The 17,025-nt window shown below is 32.4% G+C and overlaps 2 protein-coding genes across 28 annotated transcripts; both read left to right on the top strand.

The window, feature by feature from the left end:
• Positions 1-666: 666 nt before the first annotated feature.
• Positions 667-2,519, top strand: LOC107963391 (WRKY transcription factor 71). Its single transcript, XM_016899927.2, has 3 exons — positions 667-1,202; positions 1,727-1,873; positions 1,952-2,519. The coding sequence occupies exons 1-3, from the start codon at positions 883-885 to the stop codon at positions 2,313-2,315; spliced, it is 831 nt and encodes a 276-aa protein (XP_016755416.1). The 5' UTR covers positions 667-882; the 3' UTR covers positions 2,316-2,519.
• Positions 2,520-4,978: 2,459 nt separating this feature from the next.
• On the top strand, positions 4,979-10,552 carry LOC107961803 (uncharacterized). 27 transcript variants are annotated; one of them, XR_005928673.1, is made up of 5 exons: positions 4,985-6,504; positions 6,645-6,776; positions 7,568-7,666; positions 8,241-8,433; positions 10,282-10,552. XR_005928673.1 is itself a non-coding variant. In XM_016897944.2 (4 exons), exons 1-4 carry the CDS (start codon positions 5,174-5,176, stop codon positions 8,251-8,253), a joined length of 294 nt encoding a protein of 97 aa, XP_016753433.1. In that variant the 5' UTR covers positions 4,983-5,173; the 3' UTR covers positions 8,254-10,552. The 27 variants fall into 27 exon arrangements, 4 of the variants coding, with proteins under 4 accessions (XP_016753433.1, XP_016753428.1, XP_016753429.1 ...); XR_005928674.1 differs by having other exon boundaries at positions 4,983-5,400; positions 6,747-6,776; positions 8,241-10,552; XR_005928672.1 differs by having other exon boundaries at positions 4,983-6,504; positions 6,747-6,776; positions 8,241-10,552.
• The last annotated feature ends 6,473 nt before the right edge of the window (positions 10,553-17,025 follow it).

Below are 17,025 nucleotides of genomic sequence, written 5' to 3'. Positions count from 1 at the left end.
GAAAGTTTAAATATGGATAAATTCTACGAGTGAACAATTTTAAACCACTGGACCAATCACAAAAATCCTTTTATGGTTTAATTGGATATTGTCATGAGTATATAAGTGTTTTTTATCTTTTAAGATTAAGTTGTTTTCCTTTTTTAATATTAAAATTTATTAAAATTAAACTATAATTATTAAAGTACAATCTAATATTACATTAGCAAAATTATATAATAAAAAAAAGTTAATCATGTAATTTTCTAACTTTAAACTGATGAACAAGTTGATTTGGATTATAATCCCACTATTTTCAATTTTTTATGAAGCTAAATTGACCAAAAAAGAAATCCTTATTTAAAGTCTTCACTTTTGATCAAAATTACCTAGAAACAATAATTATTATGGTGCGAGAGTGGATCTTTTCTCATAATGTAGTTTTAAATGTGGCCCATGTCTCATTTCTTTTATTTTAAATAACAATAAAATTAGTAAAGAAGAAAAAGAAATAAAACATAAGAGGGGAAGTCAGAATTGAATAGGAGGTGCTAAAAATGTGTGGCAGAGGCAAAGGTTGATGAGATTGAGAGTGAGTTAGTAGTAGGGAATAGGGATGGCAAATAGTTCCTTCCCAATCCATACAAAGTAGCTATAACCCACTTTTTGCTCCTTTCATTGGGGAGGAATGTGTTTTTGTCAACCTTCTTTATAAAGCGGCGATCAAATCCAAGCTTCAAACCTTCTTTTTTGAAGGGGCGACCGCCTAACCCTCCCCTCCTTGGTGTGAATTTTTTATATTATATACATATATGTGTAACTCAAAACAACGTGAAAGAGACGTCATGAAATGAAACACTGAAATTTCAAAAACCAAATATTTTAAGATCTGTTTGGTTCTCGATGTGGGATCATGAATTTAGAAACTTTCACTGCCCTACAGACCACACCTGTAGTAGGGTTTCATTATCAGCAGCAGATCCGTGTTCATACATGAGGTTCAACTTCACTGACTCTTTACAAAGTCCCATCGGCTATGGTCGCTCACTTGAAAAAGCCCTTGCTTTTTCACATTCATCGTCCTCTCAACCACCGTTTTCTTCAGTTGGTACCACTCCTAATTCTTGCATTTCTTATTCCTCCACTCAAGATGATTCAGACAAGAGCAACAAAGAATCTCAGCTCAAGGAGCTAGAAGATGGGAGTGAAAGCTGTAAGAAAGGGTAACCAAGTTTTTCTCCTTTTCCTCCTATCTCTAAGGTTTGGAGGTGCAGTGATATATATGTCAATTCCAATTATATAAATTTATGACGATTTTATTCATTGTTAAGAAAATTTTGATATTTAAACTCAAAATATATATATATAAAGTATACATTCTCGTTATTTTGATTGAAAAATATGTTATGCATGCATTTATATGTGATATAATCATCCCCTATTAATTTTAAAGTGTTTGGTTACTCTCTTTTTATATGTTTTATGATAATAATAAATACTAATATTTTTTACGCAATACCTTTCTAAATTTTAAATACAAGTATAAAAGGCTTTTGAGCTATTGAAACCTAAATAACATACCTGTATGGGTCTGACTAAATCAAATAACATCATGATCAGTTTGTCTTTCTATAAATTATTAATTAATATAATAACATATTTGTAATTCTCTTTCAGTGTATAAAGAAAATATGTTTAGATCCATTAATTTGGTTTGGTTGTATTTTGTTGTATCTCACACTAACAGGAACAAATTACCAAACAAGAAACGAGAGAAAAAGCACAAAGAAACTCGATTTGCTTTCATGACTAAGAGTGAAGTTGATCTCCTTGAAGATGGGTACAGATGGCGTAAATATGGACAAAAAGCTGTCAAGAATAGCCCTTACCCAAGGTTTTACTTATTTTCCCCTTAATTTATAACCGAACATATGTGTATATATTGTAAACATTTTCAGATTTTTTGTTGCAGAAGTTATTACAGGTGCACAACTCAGAAGTGTAGGGTAAAGAAAAGAGTTGAGAGGTCATTCCAGGATCCATCAATGGTGATCACAACATATGAAGGCCAACATAAGCACCCGCTTCCCACAACAGTAAAGCGGTCAATGCTATTCCCATCTTTCATGTTGAGGCCGTCGCCACCACCGCCGAGGAGGCGGCATGAATTGTTTACGCAGATGCCTGGTGACATGAATAATTACCAAGCTGCGGCTGGTGCAGATTCATTAATGTTTGCGGAAAACTTTAGCCCTTTTCGGCAGGTTCCTGACAACGGACTTCTCCAAGACATGGTTCCTTCTGCGTTCCTTAAGCACGAACCATATGAACAATGAATCTCTGCTCTCCACTATACTACCCCTCTCTCTCTATATATAATTTGATACTTTTGATAATATCAGCTTATCTTAACTTCTCTAGAGCCTAAGTGTAAGAGGATTTCAATTCAGACTGGTAATACTGGAGTAAAGTCGCATTTATAATTATGGTTGTTTCTCATGATCCTGGATGGACATATTAATCAAAAGTCGCATTTATAATTATGGTTGTTTCTCATGATCCTGGATGGACATATTAATCAAAAGTTTATGGACCAGCAAAGGATGATAAAACATTTGTAAGCGACCATAGGGCCTTGAAGGGATTGTTCGCCTAGCACATAATGTTGGTCCTATTATCACATTCTGTGACAAGTCCCCATTTCAAAGCGCCGAAAGATAGAATGGCTTCTTTGGCTTCGAAAAGCTTAGCCAACATTAGATCAACAACCCTAACAACTTTGAAAGACAATCACAAGTGTCTTACCATTTCCATTCCAGAGGATGCCACTAGTAACCTAAAGGCCCATAACAAATTCATCAACGTTAAAACTTGAGGAATATAAGCTTCACAGAGAGACACATCTTCAGCTTCTTTGGAGAACAAAAACCCTCCAAAGCCCCAAACAAACCAGTTGTTGAAAATGAAGCTTTTTATCATCTAGCCCTCGCTGACAACTCAGTAAAAACACAAAAACTTAAAAAGGGATGAAGAATAAAATGAGATGAATGAATCTCATATCAGAATTACTTATCATTGAGTAATCTCAAATAGTGTATTTATACAAGTCTTAAGAGCTTAACTCCTAACAACGGAAATTTAACAATATGTAAAACCGAAAAACTAATCTTGAACTGACTCCGTAAGTAACAATTGAATCTTGAAGTGACTCCTAATCAATTCCTTATCATTCCCCATCTTCCCAAACTTTGAGGTGTTAGAACTAATGGCCTAATTAGTATATTCTTTGTATACTTGATTTTTCAAACAAATTGTTTAATAAAATATCCATGGGTACGCAAAGTAAAATAGAAAAAAATATTGACTCACTGATTATCTAACATTTAATAAATACTAAACTGTATTACGTGGTTGGATCGTAATACAGGAAGACTACTTGTATTAGCAAATAATCTAAATACGTCATTAGTCTAATAAAAAACAAGTAAGCCAATTAAAATATTAATATGTCGTCTATCAAGTCTAATTGAGGAGATAATTTGTCTTAAGCATTAGTGCAGATGATTCCTACAAAATAGAGACATAAATGTGACTAACTCGACTGACAGTACATCGAACAGGTAACTTAAGTCACTACAGAAAAATAGGGCTTTAGCGGCATTTTTAGCGGCGTTTTATCAAAAAACGCCACACAAATTGTAAAATGCAGAGCAATAGCGGTGTTTTTGGTAAAACGCCGCTAAAAAAGAGCAATAGCAGCGCTTTTGGTAAAACGCCGCTAAAAGTTATATAACCCTTAAATCCCAAAAAAATCATAAACACTAATCTATAACCCCTAAAACACTAAACCCCTAGACCTTAAAAAACCCTAAACACTAAACTATAACCTCTAAAACCCTAAACTCCAAAAAACATCACATGGATGTTGATGTGTATATACATAGATATTAATGTAAAAGCTTATGTTCATAATAAAATATGGAAGCAATACTTAATATTGATTACATTTATTTTTGGGTTTAGGGTTTAATATTTAAGGTTTAAGGTCTATAGTTTAGGGTTTTATGGTTTAAGGTTTAATGGCCATGGGTATATAGTATGTTAATCTCAAGTGAATCATATTCAATAATTAAATATTAACCCCTATAATTAATTATTGTTATCGATAATATATATCTTGATTTTGATAAAAAATATTTTTTATATATTAATAAGGTGTTATATTGTTTAATGGATTGAAGGGATATTTCGTGTAAAACGTTTTAAATGATAAGTTTAACTTTAAATTTTATTAATAGTTTTTTGTTTTTACTATGTTAATATTTATCTATACTGATTAATTAAAATATATATTTATTTATACGAACGAAAATCCTCTGCACTCATTTGTGTCTCCACGTTTTTTAATTGTAACTCATTCTCTTTTTAAAATATATATTTGTGTCTCCACGTTTTTTCATTTTCTTTTACACAATTATTGATATAACATCATTTTATATTTATATATTGCATGCATACATAAATATTTATATTTATTCAATATAAAAATATATTGATGTATTTATTTTTTTAAATGTGTATGATTAAATCAAAATTAAAGTTTCAACTACACATTTAAACCACAATTAAAATTTCACGTCTACAATTACACATTAAATCAAAATAAAAATAAAAAATTAAAATTAAAAAATTAAAAAATTAAAAAATTAAAAATTAAAAATTTAATATTTTAGTCCATATTTCAATTAAAAAGTTTAATATTCAAAATTCTAAAAAATGATAAACTCAGTACAAAAAATTTGAAAGAAAAAAATAAAAAAAATATATGTTAAAAATGAAAAAGAACATAAAATTAAACAATAAAAGAAAAAAATAAAAAATATATGTTAAAAATTAAAAAAAATAAAATTAAACAAATGCCACAAAAGATTGAGCTATAGTGGCGTTTTTAATGGAAACGCCGCAAAAGACCACTAATTTTTTGGTACCCGCTCATTACTCCCTCTTCTTCTCCTGGAAAATTTAGTCGCGCGCCCTAATTCCCCAAATAAAAATTTGCCCCCAAATTTCCCATTTCCAACAACACCAAGTCAATACACCTACACCAATCACACTTCATTTTCCTTTTCATTTTATTGCACTGAATTCATCCACCATAGCTGAGACAACAGGACGGAGCAAATGTCTGAGGACGATGAGTGGCAGCAATCTCCGCCGTCGGATCTTGAGTTTGTTTCCAACAAGGCGCGGAACTGTAACGCCACGGGATCTGGCTCGGGTCACCCGGAGTTCCAGTCGACGTACCCGGACCAGGTTCTGGAGAACATGTTGGAGAACGTTTTTAGGGTTTAAAGAACTTGTTCTCGTTTGCTGCGATGAGTTTGGAATTAGTGGCCTTGCTATTTTCGTTAACAAGTGCAGGTATTTTTCTTCCTTATTTTTGCTGTCAACAGTGTTCATTATTTACTAATAACCTGCTGATTGAATCTATTTATGGTGTTAAGAGTAATGTTTGTTAGCTTATATAATATGGGATTGAGAAAAAAACTTGTTGTTGTATTGAGATTTTTGTTTGATCTGATTGGTTGTGTTTATAGATTGAATGTTTTTACATCTGTTTATGGTTTTCTGAAAATATACTCTTTTTCTGAAAATTATTTGTCTTTTTCTTCATGTTCTTCTAATATCTTTTCATTTTCCTCTCTTCCTTCTTCTAATGAAAAGAGACTATAATTTCATGTACTGATGTTGGAATTTATACTGCTTGTTAACAGTTTCCTGTTCTGTTTCTTGATATATTGAATTAAGTGTTTATTTTCAATATTTCTGAAATATTTTCTCAGTTTTAAGACTTTATACTTTCTAAAACCCTTTGGCATGAAGGATTCTTTTCAAATCATAGTTTAAAGATGGAAATTGATGTCTAAGCATTGAATTGTTTTTATCTTTTTGCATTTTTATGGGGACATCTAAACCAAGATGAAGATTATACTTTTGATACCTAGTCCTATATTTCCCTACTATATTTTTGGAGCAATTTATAATTTAAAAAGGCAGCAGTGGCTAAAACTGCAAGAGGCTATTGGTTTTATATCTCTGTTCTGGTAAAGTGGGCTTTGTGCTTCAGTTAGAGCTGCCTTGGTTCTTAGTGGTAGTATGGGTTCTTTCTAATTCAAAAATGAGAAAGAAAAGGAAAGAATGGGCAGATAATGCATCTCTATTATAGTACTAGATTTTGGTTGATTCAACATTAAGAAGATAGTTGAAGTGCTGGAGAACAATGATTTATCATATAGCATTTTTAGCAAATACAAGATAACAATTTTCTGGCATTCGCTTTTATGAAGAAGCTCTAACTAAAACATTTAGTTCCTGGATGCTTCTCCAATAACATCTTTCATTTGATCCATCTTTTTGAACAAGTTTTTGATTTTTCATGTTCAATACTTTTTGGAGCTGATGAAAGTGCCACGAGTAGAGTCAAAACTAAGAGTGTTTTGTTTCAAGATTCAGTTCCGAACTCAGGTTTGGCGGTATCTCCATAGTAAATCTGATTTGATAAATTTACAATATTATTCAATAATTAATCTCCTTCTTGTTTCTCCTTTTTCTTTTATTGAATCACTTGTTTATCCTCTGTTCATACATTTTTTTACCACCTGCAGGTTTCTGAATTTAAAAGGAGCTTAAATACTGTAAATTCTGCATGTAATGAGGTATATCATTAATGTTGTTGATGACGGCAGTGTTTATTCGTTCTTATCTAGGAAATACATTGAACCAAGGAACTGCAAGGGGTAAGTGACATTCAATTTCTCCTTTTGGCTTCAGTCTTTGATGCTACAATTGCAGCTTGTAAAAAGATTATGCAGAGAAAATATTACTAGCTAAACCACATATAATGTATTACTAAAACCAATTAAGGTTGGCCTGTCCAGTCCTTGCATTATCTAAGAATTGGGTAATATTCAAACCGATCAAAAACTAATAAAAAATAATTTTACTATTTGCATAGCTATGATGATAACACTTAAGAGAATCAGAGATAAAAAGCAATCACTTTTTTCACATTCTGCATCGTTGACATTACACAACTCTGTAGAACTTTGCTCATATGTTTCCATTTACTTCCATTAAGAAAGAAGATGATTGTAGTTTGTTAGCAATACTGAGATTGCTACTGAATTAATTCATCCATAAATATTTGAATGATGTTTAATTAAATTGATAAATATGAGAAAAAAGTTTAACCTTTTGATTCTGCAGTCATTGATGATTCATTATATTAACCTTTTGATTTGAGAGTTTATTATTAAACCCTTTTAAAAAAAGTTTCAAGCAGATATACTATAATATTAGAAATTTATGATGCATCATGTTACTAACATGGGGACATGTATGTAGGATTTTTTAGATACGTAATCTTATAAGTTTTAAAAAATTATGAAAATATTTAACTTAAACATTAATTATGGGAATAATTTGATTTTTATAGTAGAGTTAAATGTCTTTATTTTTTCAGGTGATATCAACTTAAAAATTTAAAACAAAAAAATTTTAATACTGCCTAACAAATTGGCGGCACCAGATTAAAATATGCAGGGACAAAATATTTTGGGCAATTTTGCCCAGCAGATTATGGTTCTATCTTTAATTAATGCAGGACTGAGCAATGCTTCCTTTACAGGTCAGTTTCCTGTTTCTTTGTCATGGATGGATGTATTTATTGGAATATGGAACAAAGTAACTTAATACAAAGAAATTTTACATTTGATTTTCTATGCCTTTTAGATCACCTCTAATTTTAAGATTGATTGCAAATGACTAATATTGTGAAATAACACATAAGATAAAGTAGTAAATCTGGCTTTGGTATGCAGGATGAACTGCTTTGGTTGGAATTGCTTGATAATTAATGTTGTGGAATTTTTTTATCCGAGAGTTATTTGGATGTGAATGTAACATTAAATGTAATAACCCTTTGCATTAACAAAAACCACTACCTTCATCTAGCAAATGATTTCATTTCAGGGTGATATTGGTGATTTTGGGTTTTATTTATGTTTTATTGTATATTCAAAGTCAGCAGTTAAGTTTACAGTGAGCCAGTTGACTGCATTTCTTTTTTCATTTTTTACAACTTTTTCTGACCAACAATTTATTTGTTGCATATATGTTTTATTTTATTTTAATCGTTAATTGTATGTCACTAATGCTTAATTGTTATAATTTTTTACATAAATGTTTTTTTTTTACTCGAGGCTAAGAAGTTAGCATCACAATATCAAAAGGAAGCGGACAAATGCAATTCGGATATGGAGACGTGCGAAGAAGTAAGGGAGAAAGCTGAAGAAGCACTGTCGACTCAAATGAAATTAACAGCAATGTGGGAAATAAGAGCTCGTCAGAAAGGGTGGAGAGAAAAGGTCGCCAAATCTAATGCACAGACACAAGGTAACCTCCAGTTTGTCTAAACCATCCACCATGGCCTGATAGGAAGAAAATTAGTAGAAAACGTATTTCTTTCCTTCTTTCTTTTCCACTGTTCAGTGCTCTGTAACATTGTAGTAAACATTACATTTGATAATTTTGGATATTCAAATCTTATATTTTACATGGTTATGATTTAAGTCCTTATTTCATTTAAGTAACTTCATTATAATATCTTATTTTACTGATATTTTTATATTTAATCTAGTTTTTATTATTTGTTTTAGTTTTGATTCTAAATTTTTATTTTTATTTTAATATTTAAGATAACTTGAGTTCTAACTTTTGGATTTTAATTGTGTTATTAATTTATTATTTTAAATTCTAAATTTAAATTCATTAATTTTTTTATTTAGTTTTAAAGTTAAAATTTTAATAGAAAATTTAATTTGATAATGAATTTTAATAGAAAATTTTTATATTTATATCATGGACATTATTTTTATATTTTTCATGACCTTTATAATATTTTATATATTTTTTTGAATTTATGACCTTTAGCGGCGTTTGTAGGAAAAGCGCCGCTAAAGGCCATGATCTTTAGCGGCGTTTTATAAAATAAACGCCGCAAACTTTTGTGGCGCCATCTATAGCGACGTTTTAGCGGCTCTTAAAAGCGCCGCAAAGAGTTTTAGCGGCTCTTAAAAGCGCCGCTAAAGGCCTAAAAAACGCCACTAAAAGTCAGTTTTGCTATAGTGAATAGAATAGATCATATATTCATTTATGGATTTATTCACTTGTGACGTTTATAGTGTGGCATACCTTAATCCTGAGTGGATGATGAATTATATATACCCCAGTTCTGTCAAACGCCACTAAAGGGGCGGATGAGCCGTATTTATCGACTGGGGTATCTCTACATGTCCCAAGGCAATGAGGAGCAAACCTCACGCGATGTGAGTTTAGGCAAACCCATATCATAAACATGACAAATCATGGGGTACTTGGGTGGCATTTTGTTAGCCTTTGTGGTGTATTATGATTTGACCCTTGTGGCAATCTATTAGCCTTTGTGGCGTATTTTACTTGACCCTTGTGGTGTATACTGATAACTTTATGATAATGATATGATCTGTTTGAAGTTATTTTGGTTTGAATAGTTCTATGATACAATCGAATGAATTTGTGTGTTCAAAGAGGATTCCACTATGAGCATCTGTCAATTTTGAATATAGACGTATTCTCAGTTATAAGGGATATTCAAATGTTCACCGGTCTAATAGTTTCAGTGATATGTACGGTTGGGAAATCTTAGTTGTTAGTATCCTCCATATCTGAATAGCATCATGTTTTGGCTCTAGAATTATCTAATATTTACACCATTTGTCTATTTGAGTATCGTTGTGCTTTGTGACAAGAGTTGTAAGGAATATTTCTGAGAGAGCTATTAGTTCATTATCTATATAAGTTGTGTTGGGTATTGAAATAGATAATGATTTGGTTGGTATACTAATGGTAATCAAATCCTTTTAGGTATTTACCAAAGTGTAAATATTCGTTAGTGAACATTGTCTGTGAATATCTATTTTAGGATAATTATTGTAAGTTGTTTGAATAGAAAATAAGAGGTAATATCATTTGGTATGATCTAAAGTCAGCCAATAAGTCAAGTTAATAATGATTCGTTAAGAAAAGTAAGTAGCGTCTAAGTATGTAATTACATAACTGACGACAGGAAGGAATCTGCCAAAGACAAATATGGAAAAATCCAAATATTCAAGATGAAGAAATCAATAAGAAAGGTTAAAAGGTATGTTGTGTCTAAACTCACTAATTTCCTCTGAACTTACACATATTATGTTTATGTTTTAGGTGTTGCTTTGTAAGTGAGTTCGCCAGGAGGGACAACGCCATGAATGAGCCAGAGAAGCGGCGAATTAGGATACTATGCATAAAGTGAACATTTTTGGAAAACTGGCGTCTAGTAGACTTACGCTTTAAAGAGCCTATTTTTATAAACCTTGTGTTGTATTAAGTTGTGACCATTTGATGTAATATTCTATTTTAATTTTAAACACTTCTTTATACTTCTTTAATAGTGATCTTTTTTTATAAAATGTAAGGAAATATGTGTAACAGCCCACCCGATAAAGTCTCCGTAATTGGTTATTTTTTGGCATATAGATGGCAAATTAAGGATAGATTTGAGTAAGTAAAGTATTTGTACTAGCTAAATATAGAATTCTATGTAATTTTTCATTCGGTGAACTTCTAGTTTTGGCAAGCTCTGGGTTTGGTGGACCCTTCTGTTAAGTATCTGCCCACCCAGATGCTTTGGGCAAACTCGTTAAGTTTGCAGCTGTTTAGATTTGTTTATTATTTTAATGTATAATGATTTGGTTAGTTAATTTGAGATTTAATTAGAACAGAGCTAGACTACTGTAGATGGTAATACCTAAATTTTGTTAAGTGCACTTAATCATGGGAATAAAAAGTTTTAGTGGAATTATCTGGTTTTTTCCACTAATCATTGTCTCTATTGCTTAAGTATATAAGGATAGCGATGGTCTTTCTGAAAACCTTTATGTCTTCTTATTCCTTTTTTATTTCATCTTAAAGTTTTTGAAAACCTAAGTTTAGAAAACTTTATCAGAGTGAAGTTTCACAGTATCTAGTTAACTTCCATGTTAGTACTAGCTCACTGATAATTATTGATGAACCCTTAAGTTATCATTGAAGTCATTTACATATTTTTAGTACTACATGCATAGATAACAGAATGGTGTGAGAAGAAGGAAACTTTTTGTTTCTGGATTTTGTGCCATTGGTTCTTGCATGCATGTTAGGATTTGATATATTGATGATATGATATGTTTAATTATCTTTCTGTAGCTCAAGAAGCTAACCGGGGTCCAAGTGATGAAGGCAAATGACCTACTTTGTAGACTTGTTCTAAAATTTCTGGTGAATTCCTTCTTACTTTCATGTGTTGTAAAATTCTTTGTTATATAATTCATGTAAGGTAAGTAATCCTCATTTATAATGTATGAATGGTGTATGTGTGGTTAATGGTCATTCAGTGTCATCAGTCTGAGTTTAGTTTGTCTGTGAAATGAAGTGAGTGCCATCCTTCATGTCTAAGCCACAACCATCTGCTTTGGATATGCGAAAATATGATCTGGTATGTGGTGATGGAGAAGAGGGGATATGTTTGTGTAGCCTCCGTTAAGGCAATTATTTTGCAAATCGGACTGACAGATCACAATAAAACATTCTAATCAGAATGAAAATGATATGATGAGTTAAGGGGGAGTATGTTTGTGAATAAGGATGTATGATATTCTTTTGATTCTGAACTCTGGGTATGTGGTCGGCATGAAGGTGGGTTGTCTGAGTTGTGTTAAATTGGCGTATAGTATATGCCCATGCGTATAGTATATGAACTTACTCGGTTATCTTTTCCTTCTCAGACTTGCTGACTGAAGGAAGATTGTTTGTTAAAAGGACTACGCCAGAGTGATGCTGCCATTGTAACCTGACAATTTTATTCTATATCATGCATAACTCTTTGGGGTGGCGTATGTTTGTATTTTGGAAATGATATGTATTAAGAACTTCTATTTTGACAATACTTTGTTTTTACGGGATTTTATTTAAATATTAATACTTGGATTTGAATTATTATATTTTGTTCAATGAAATTTACTTAATAAAAACTTATATGCCAAGTTGTTTGTACATTATCTTAAACTACTAATGATGGCAATAAACTATAGTAAGCAACAACCATTGTATTTTTATATCTATAACTTTGTAAAATTTTATAAAGCTTCCGTCAAATGCTTTGAAGTTGGTCTGATTTTAGTTGTGACACATCATACTCGGATCCAATTATTGGGTCGGGTTGGCGTGTTACAATATGTTTAATGTCATAAGCTCAAGTTGACTGTTTTGAAATCTTGCTAAGTTATGCGAAGTAACACCCAAGATTCAAATCTTGTGAAATGGGGTTAGGTTAAGGGTGTTATAAGTTGGTATCGGAGCTTTCGATTGAGCCAATCTTTTGGCTGATAAGTGAGTCAACTCTGTATGCATAGTACACCAAGCCTAGCTTAGTCCTTCAAGTATGTTGAAATTTATACTTGTATGAAAGATGTTTGTTATGTTAGTAAGCATTAAGGTGATAAGAAAGATAGTGGAGGAATAAAAAGATTTATTCGTTAAAAGGATCTGAAGGATATTACAAAGAGAGAAAAATACAAGACATAATGAAAAAAAAGTTTTAGTCTCCTCTCTTGATGTGTTAGTTTGTGGCCTCTGTAAGGATATTTTCTATGGAAGGATGATCTTCAGGATCTTGTTCTGTATCTATTGAGTCATCTTCATTGTCTTAAACTTTGGGCGTTGTAGGAATGAAAAAATCAACTGATTGTTTCCATTCTCTCTGAAAGGTTTCCCAAACTTCGTCCTCAGGATAGTAAACATTAAAGTTCAGTGACTCGGTAGAGATGTCCTTGAAACAATTGAATTCTACCCAACTGAGATCAAGAAGACCTGCAACCACTTGGGTCTACAGAATCAGGTTGGACCTCCATTTTAACAAAGCCTCATTAAGGCTCTTTTTAATGTCCTCTTGATATTTTCTAAAAGCTTCCTTGTTGGATTGGCATAGACTTTCCAACTCTGCTTTATGGAATTCTTCCTGAGCTTTGAGTTTTTCCTTCCAAGTGTATTCTTTTTCCTTCAGTTGAGTGGCTTCCTCCTTTGATTGCTCGCACTCAGTCTGTGCCTATTTATATTTACCCTTCAAATCCGTGACATAGACATCAAGCCTTCTAATCAAGTTATTGGATTCTTGATGATATTGGCGTAGTTTAGCCATAGAGTCCTCGTCAGTTTTCACAACTTTCCCCAAATTTAAAATCTTATCATTGTATTAATCACTGCGTCTTGGAGGGCCCAACTCTAAAGTCCATGGTCTATAGATAAGGCTTATGAAGCCTTTTCCAAAAGGGAAAATGGAGACTCATCAGGATTGGAAGAAAGGTAAGAGGTAAGAGCCTTTTTTAACTGCCGGGGCACGGAGTTTTGTTGCTGCTGAAAAATTACACTTAAAGAGACAGAAGGTGGTCCTAACTTTCATAGGTCACGTCATGGGAAAAATCATTCTGCTTCACTAAAAGAAACATGGTATTGTGGATTGCTAAGAGAAACTACTAATTGAATTAGGGGTGTTGCTTTTGTTAGATTCTCTATCAATAGAGGATCATAAATATGAATTAGGGAGTCTACTTTGTGGACAGGCTCCATTGGTGGTATTGGAGCTTCAGGTAAGGCAAAAACTAGAGAAGTGCAAGTGACTATAAGGGCAGGCTCTTTTTCGGATCTATGTCGTGTCAAGGGAGGACATTCACTACTTCCGGTCTCTTGGGTACTTTCCTCCAATCTGGGCCTCTTATTAGTTTTCTTTGTTGTTGTTTTTCTTGATAGAGCAACATTAGTCTTACTTTGTTTGAGCTTCATTAAAAATGGTTGTAATGTCCATGCTTTAAGCTGAGGCAAGCACAATGCATGAATGTGAGGAAGACCCTACACCAGTAATATGAGAATTAGTATTGTCTGAAGAGGAAGTAGAAGCTGTAATAGGATTACTTAAAATATTCCAGTTGCATTGCCAAAGACCACAAATGTTGTAAAAGTAGAAAGGATGTTATCATATACCCTTTACTAGTACATGTGTCAATTCATCATCCGCGTTGTAAGGCCAAGCAACAGAAGCAGAAGACATGATGAAATCATCTAGCCAAATTATAGAATCATTTGGCTGGCAACCATTTAGGCTTAAATCTTGTAAAAAAATGGAATATGTTTCTAACTAAAACAACCTCTACCAAATTATTTATATTACTTCAAAGCAATTTGAGAATCTATTAGCTGATACTATGCACAGATACTCTCCAGAGGAAGGGACTATTGTGTTACCTTTAGTTGGTAAATTTTTTGGAAAACACCCAACAATGGTGGCTCATTATGCATACAGAAATTAATATAGAACGCCACCAGCGTCTACCAGGATAGGGCTGATAACTGCCCTGGTGCAATATCGTATTCATTTAGCACCACACAAAAGAAGGGGGTTGAGTGGTGGATGAAAACCAGGCTCCAAAAAAATCAAGGGTAAGATAAAACCTATGAGGTTATTGCTTAGACGACATCCTCGAGGTCGCTGGAAGTGATAAGAAAAAATTGGGTGGTGGATACTCTAGACTCCTATATATCAGTGCATTTCCTCCTGGTAGTGCTATAGTCATACCCCACAGCTGATATACTTAGTGGAGTATCATCAGGATCAGACCTTAGGGTTTGAATGGGATTAGATTTCTGAGGATAACATTTTGATTAACTTGGCCTCAACCCTTCTATCTGGTGGTTGTAACGAGCAAGATTCACTCACTAAATCGAGGAACTAAAGCTTGGTTGAAGCCTCCCAACCCTTAACAATGGAGTTTCAGCTTCCTCTAAAAGAAACTAGGAAAAAGATAACTCAATTCATATCTTTTTATGAATTATAATACATTATAATTTACTATTTACAAATTTACCCTTTTAAAACAAATAAAATCTCCTAATTTCAAGCCCATTACTGTCCACTTAATACACACATGGTATATTTACTTACTAGATCCCTTACTTTACCTTCAATTTTTCCATTTAGTACCTTTAATTAATAGAAATCAACTTTTGCATCTTTTACACTTAGTCCTTTTTATTTAATTAACTATCTAAATGATAAAATTTCATAACCAAATTTTAACATGAAACTAATGACCACATAAATATTAAATAATTACGGATCGACACGGTAGAGTTGTGGCCCCGAGACCACTATTTTCAATAATACTGAAAAATAGACTAATTAGTAATTCATTAATCAATTAGGATTTAAGTGCAATTTACCCCAATCTAGAGAATTCCACATCATTCCTACCATTTGACCATTTAATGAGGGTCCGATTACCCAATTGATCTTTCAATCATTTTAAATTCCTACTAAACAAACTTTATTTCAATTTAACCTTAAACTAATTAGGACTTAATGAATAAATAACCCAAAAGTTAGTGGATTTAATCATGTCACCACCGCTTGGACTTTCTGGCCATGGTTTAATCACCATTTTGGTCCCTATAGTATTTTAAATATATAGTAATTCAATTTTGCCTCTTTTACAATTTAATCATTTTACCTTTATTTACTATAAATCATTAAAAATTTTCGGATCAGACTTCAATACACCTATGATACGATTCTATAAATATTTAATAAAAATATTTACGGCCTTAAATTACAGAAACAAGGTCCCAATACTTCATTTTCATAAACCACTCGATTTTTGAATCGAACCACTTATACTAACTTTTAATTCGATTAGTTAAAATTCCTCAAATCCAAATTCAATATAAAAATTATTATTTTCTCATATAATTTAATTATTAATTATATGAATTTACTCATCGGATTTGTGGTCTCAAAACTACTGTTTCTGACAGCACTGAAAAGTGGGTTGTTACATAAGACGTATACTGAGATACATGATCGTGTTGATGCGTATGAAACGTGTTTTGAAGTATGATTTGGTTAAGAAAATGAGTTTAGCATACCTAAATGTGTATGTATGTTAGATATAAGATATGTGTTTGAAAATGTTATGTGATGTGAGTTTTGACACCACGGTGGTATTCGATGAAGTCCATCGAGATAGTAAACAAGAATTTCATACGACTGATCTGAAGAAAGTATTTTGAAAAAGAGTGGATGAGCCACATTTATCGACTAGTATTTCTGCATGTCCCAAGACAATGAGGGGCCAACCTCACGCAAGCAAATTAATATCGTAAACACAACAATTCATGGGGTGCCTGGGTGGCATTCTGTTAGCCTTTGTGGCGTATTCTGATTTGGCCCTTGTGGCAATCTATTAGCTTTTATGGCGTATTCTGCTTGAAACTTGTGGTGTATACAATTGAATATGATCTGTTTGAAATTATTTTGGTTTGAATAGTTCTATGATACAATAGAATGAATCTGTGTGTTCAAAGAGGTTATCCATCGTGAGCATCTGTTAGTTTTGAATATGAATGTATTCTCAATGATAAGAGAATTCAAATGTTCATCGGTCTGATATCGTTGGTGATATGTATGGTTGGGAAATTTGAGTTGTTAGTATCCACAATATATGTATAGCATCATGTTTCAACTCCGGAATTATCTAATATTTGTGCCATCTGTCTATTTGAGTATCATTGTACTTTGTGACAAGAGTTGTAAGGAATATTTTTGAGCTAGCTATTAGTTCATTATTTGTATAAGTTGTGTTGGAGATTGAAATAGATAATGATTTAGTTGGTATACTGATGGTAATCAACTTCGTGTGGGTATCTACCAAAAGTGTAAATATTCGCTAGTGAACAGTGTCTATGAATATCTATTTTGGGATAATCGTTGTAAGTTGTTTGAATAGAGAAGAAGAGGTAGTATCATCTAGTATGATCTAAAGTCAGCCAGTGAGTCAAGTTAAGGATGATTCGTTAAGCAAATTAAGGGGCGTCTAAGTATGT

The sequence above is a fragment of the Gossypium hirsutum genome, chromosome A06, assembly GCF_007990345.1.
Source record: "Gossypium hirsutum isolate 1008001.06 chromosome A06, Gossypium_hirsutum_v2.1, whole genome shotgun sequence".
Lineage (NCBI taxonomy): Eukaryota > Viridiplantae > Streptophyta > Magnoliopsida > Malvales > Malvaceae > Gossypium > Gossypium hirsutum.
This window is presented reverse-complemented; position numbering and strand designations above follow the sequence as displayed.

Coding starts and splice junctions, on each gene's coding strand:
- LOC107961803 (XM_016897939.2), top strand. CDS start 5,174: ATGAGTGGCAGCAATCTCCGCCGTCGGATCTTGAGTTTGTTTCCAACA. Junction 5,401..6,746: donor ATTTTCGTTAACAAGTGCAG/GTATTTTTCTTC, acceptor GTTCTTATCTAG/GAAATACATTGAACCAAGGA. Junction 6,777..7,642: donor GAACCAAGGAACTGCAAGGG/GTAAGTGACATT, acceptor TAATTAATGCAG/GACTGAGCAATGCTTCCTTT.
- LOC107963391 (XM_016899927.2), top strand. CDS start 883: ATGTGGGATCATGAATTTAGAAACTTTCACTGCCCTACAGACCACACC. Junction 1,203..1,726: donor AGTGAAAGCTGTAAGAAAGG/GTAACCAAGTTT, acceptor TCACACTAACAG/GAACAAATTACCAAACAAGA. Junction 1,874..1,951: donor AAGAATAGCCCTTACCCAAG/GTTTTACTTATT, acceptor TTTTTGTTGCAG/AAGTTATTACAGGTGCACAA.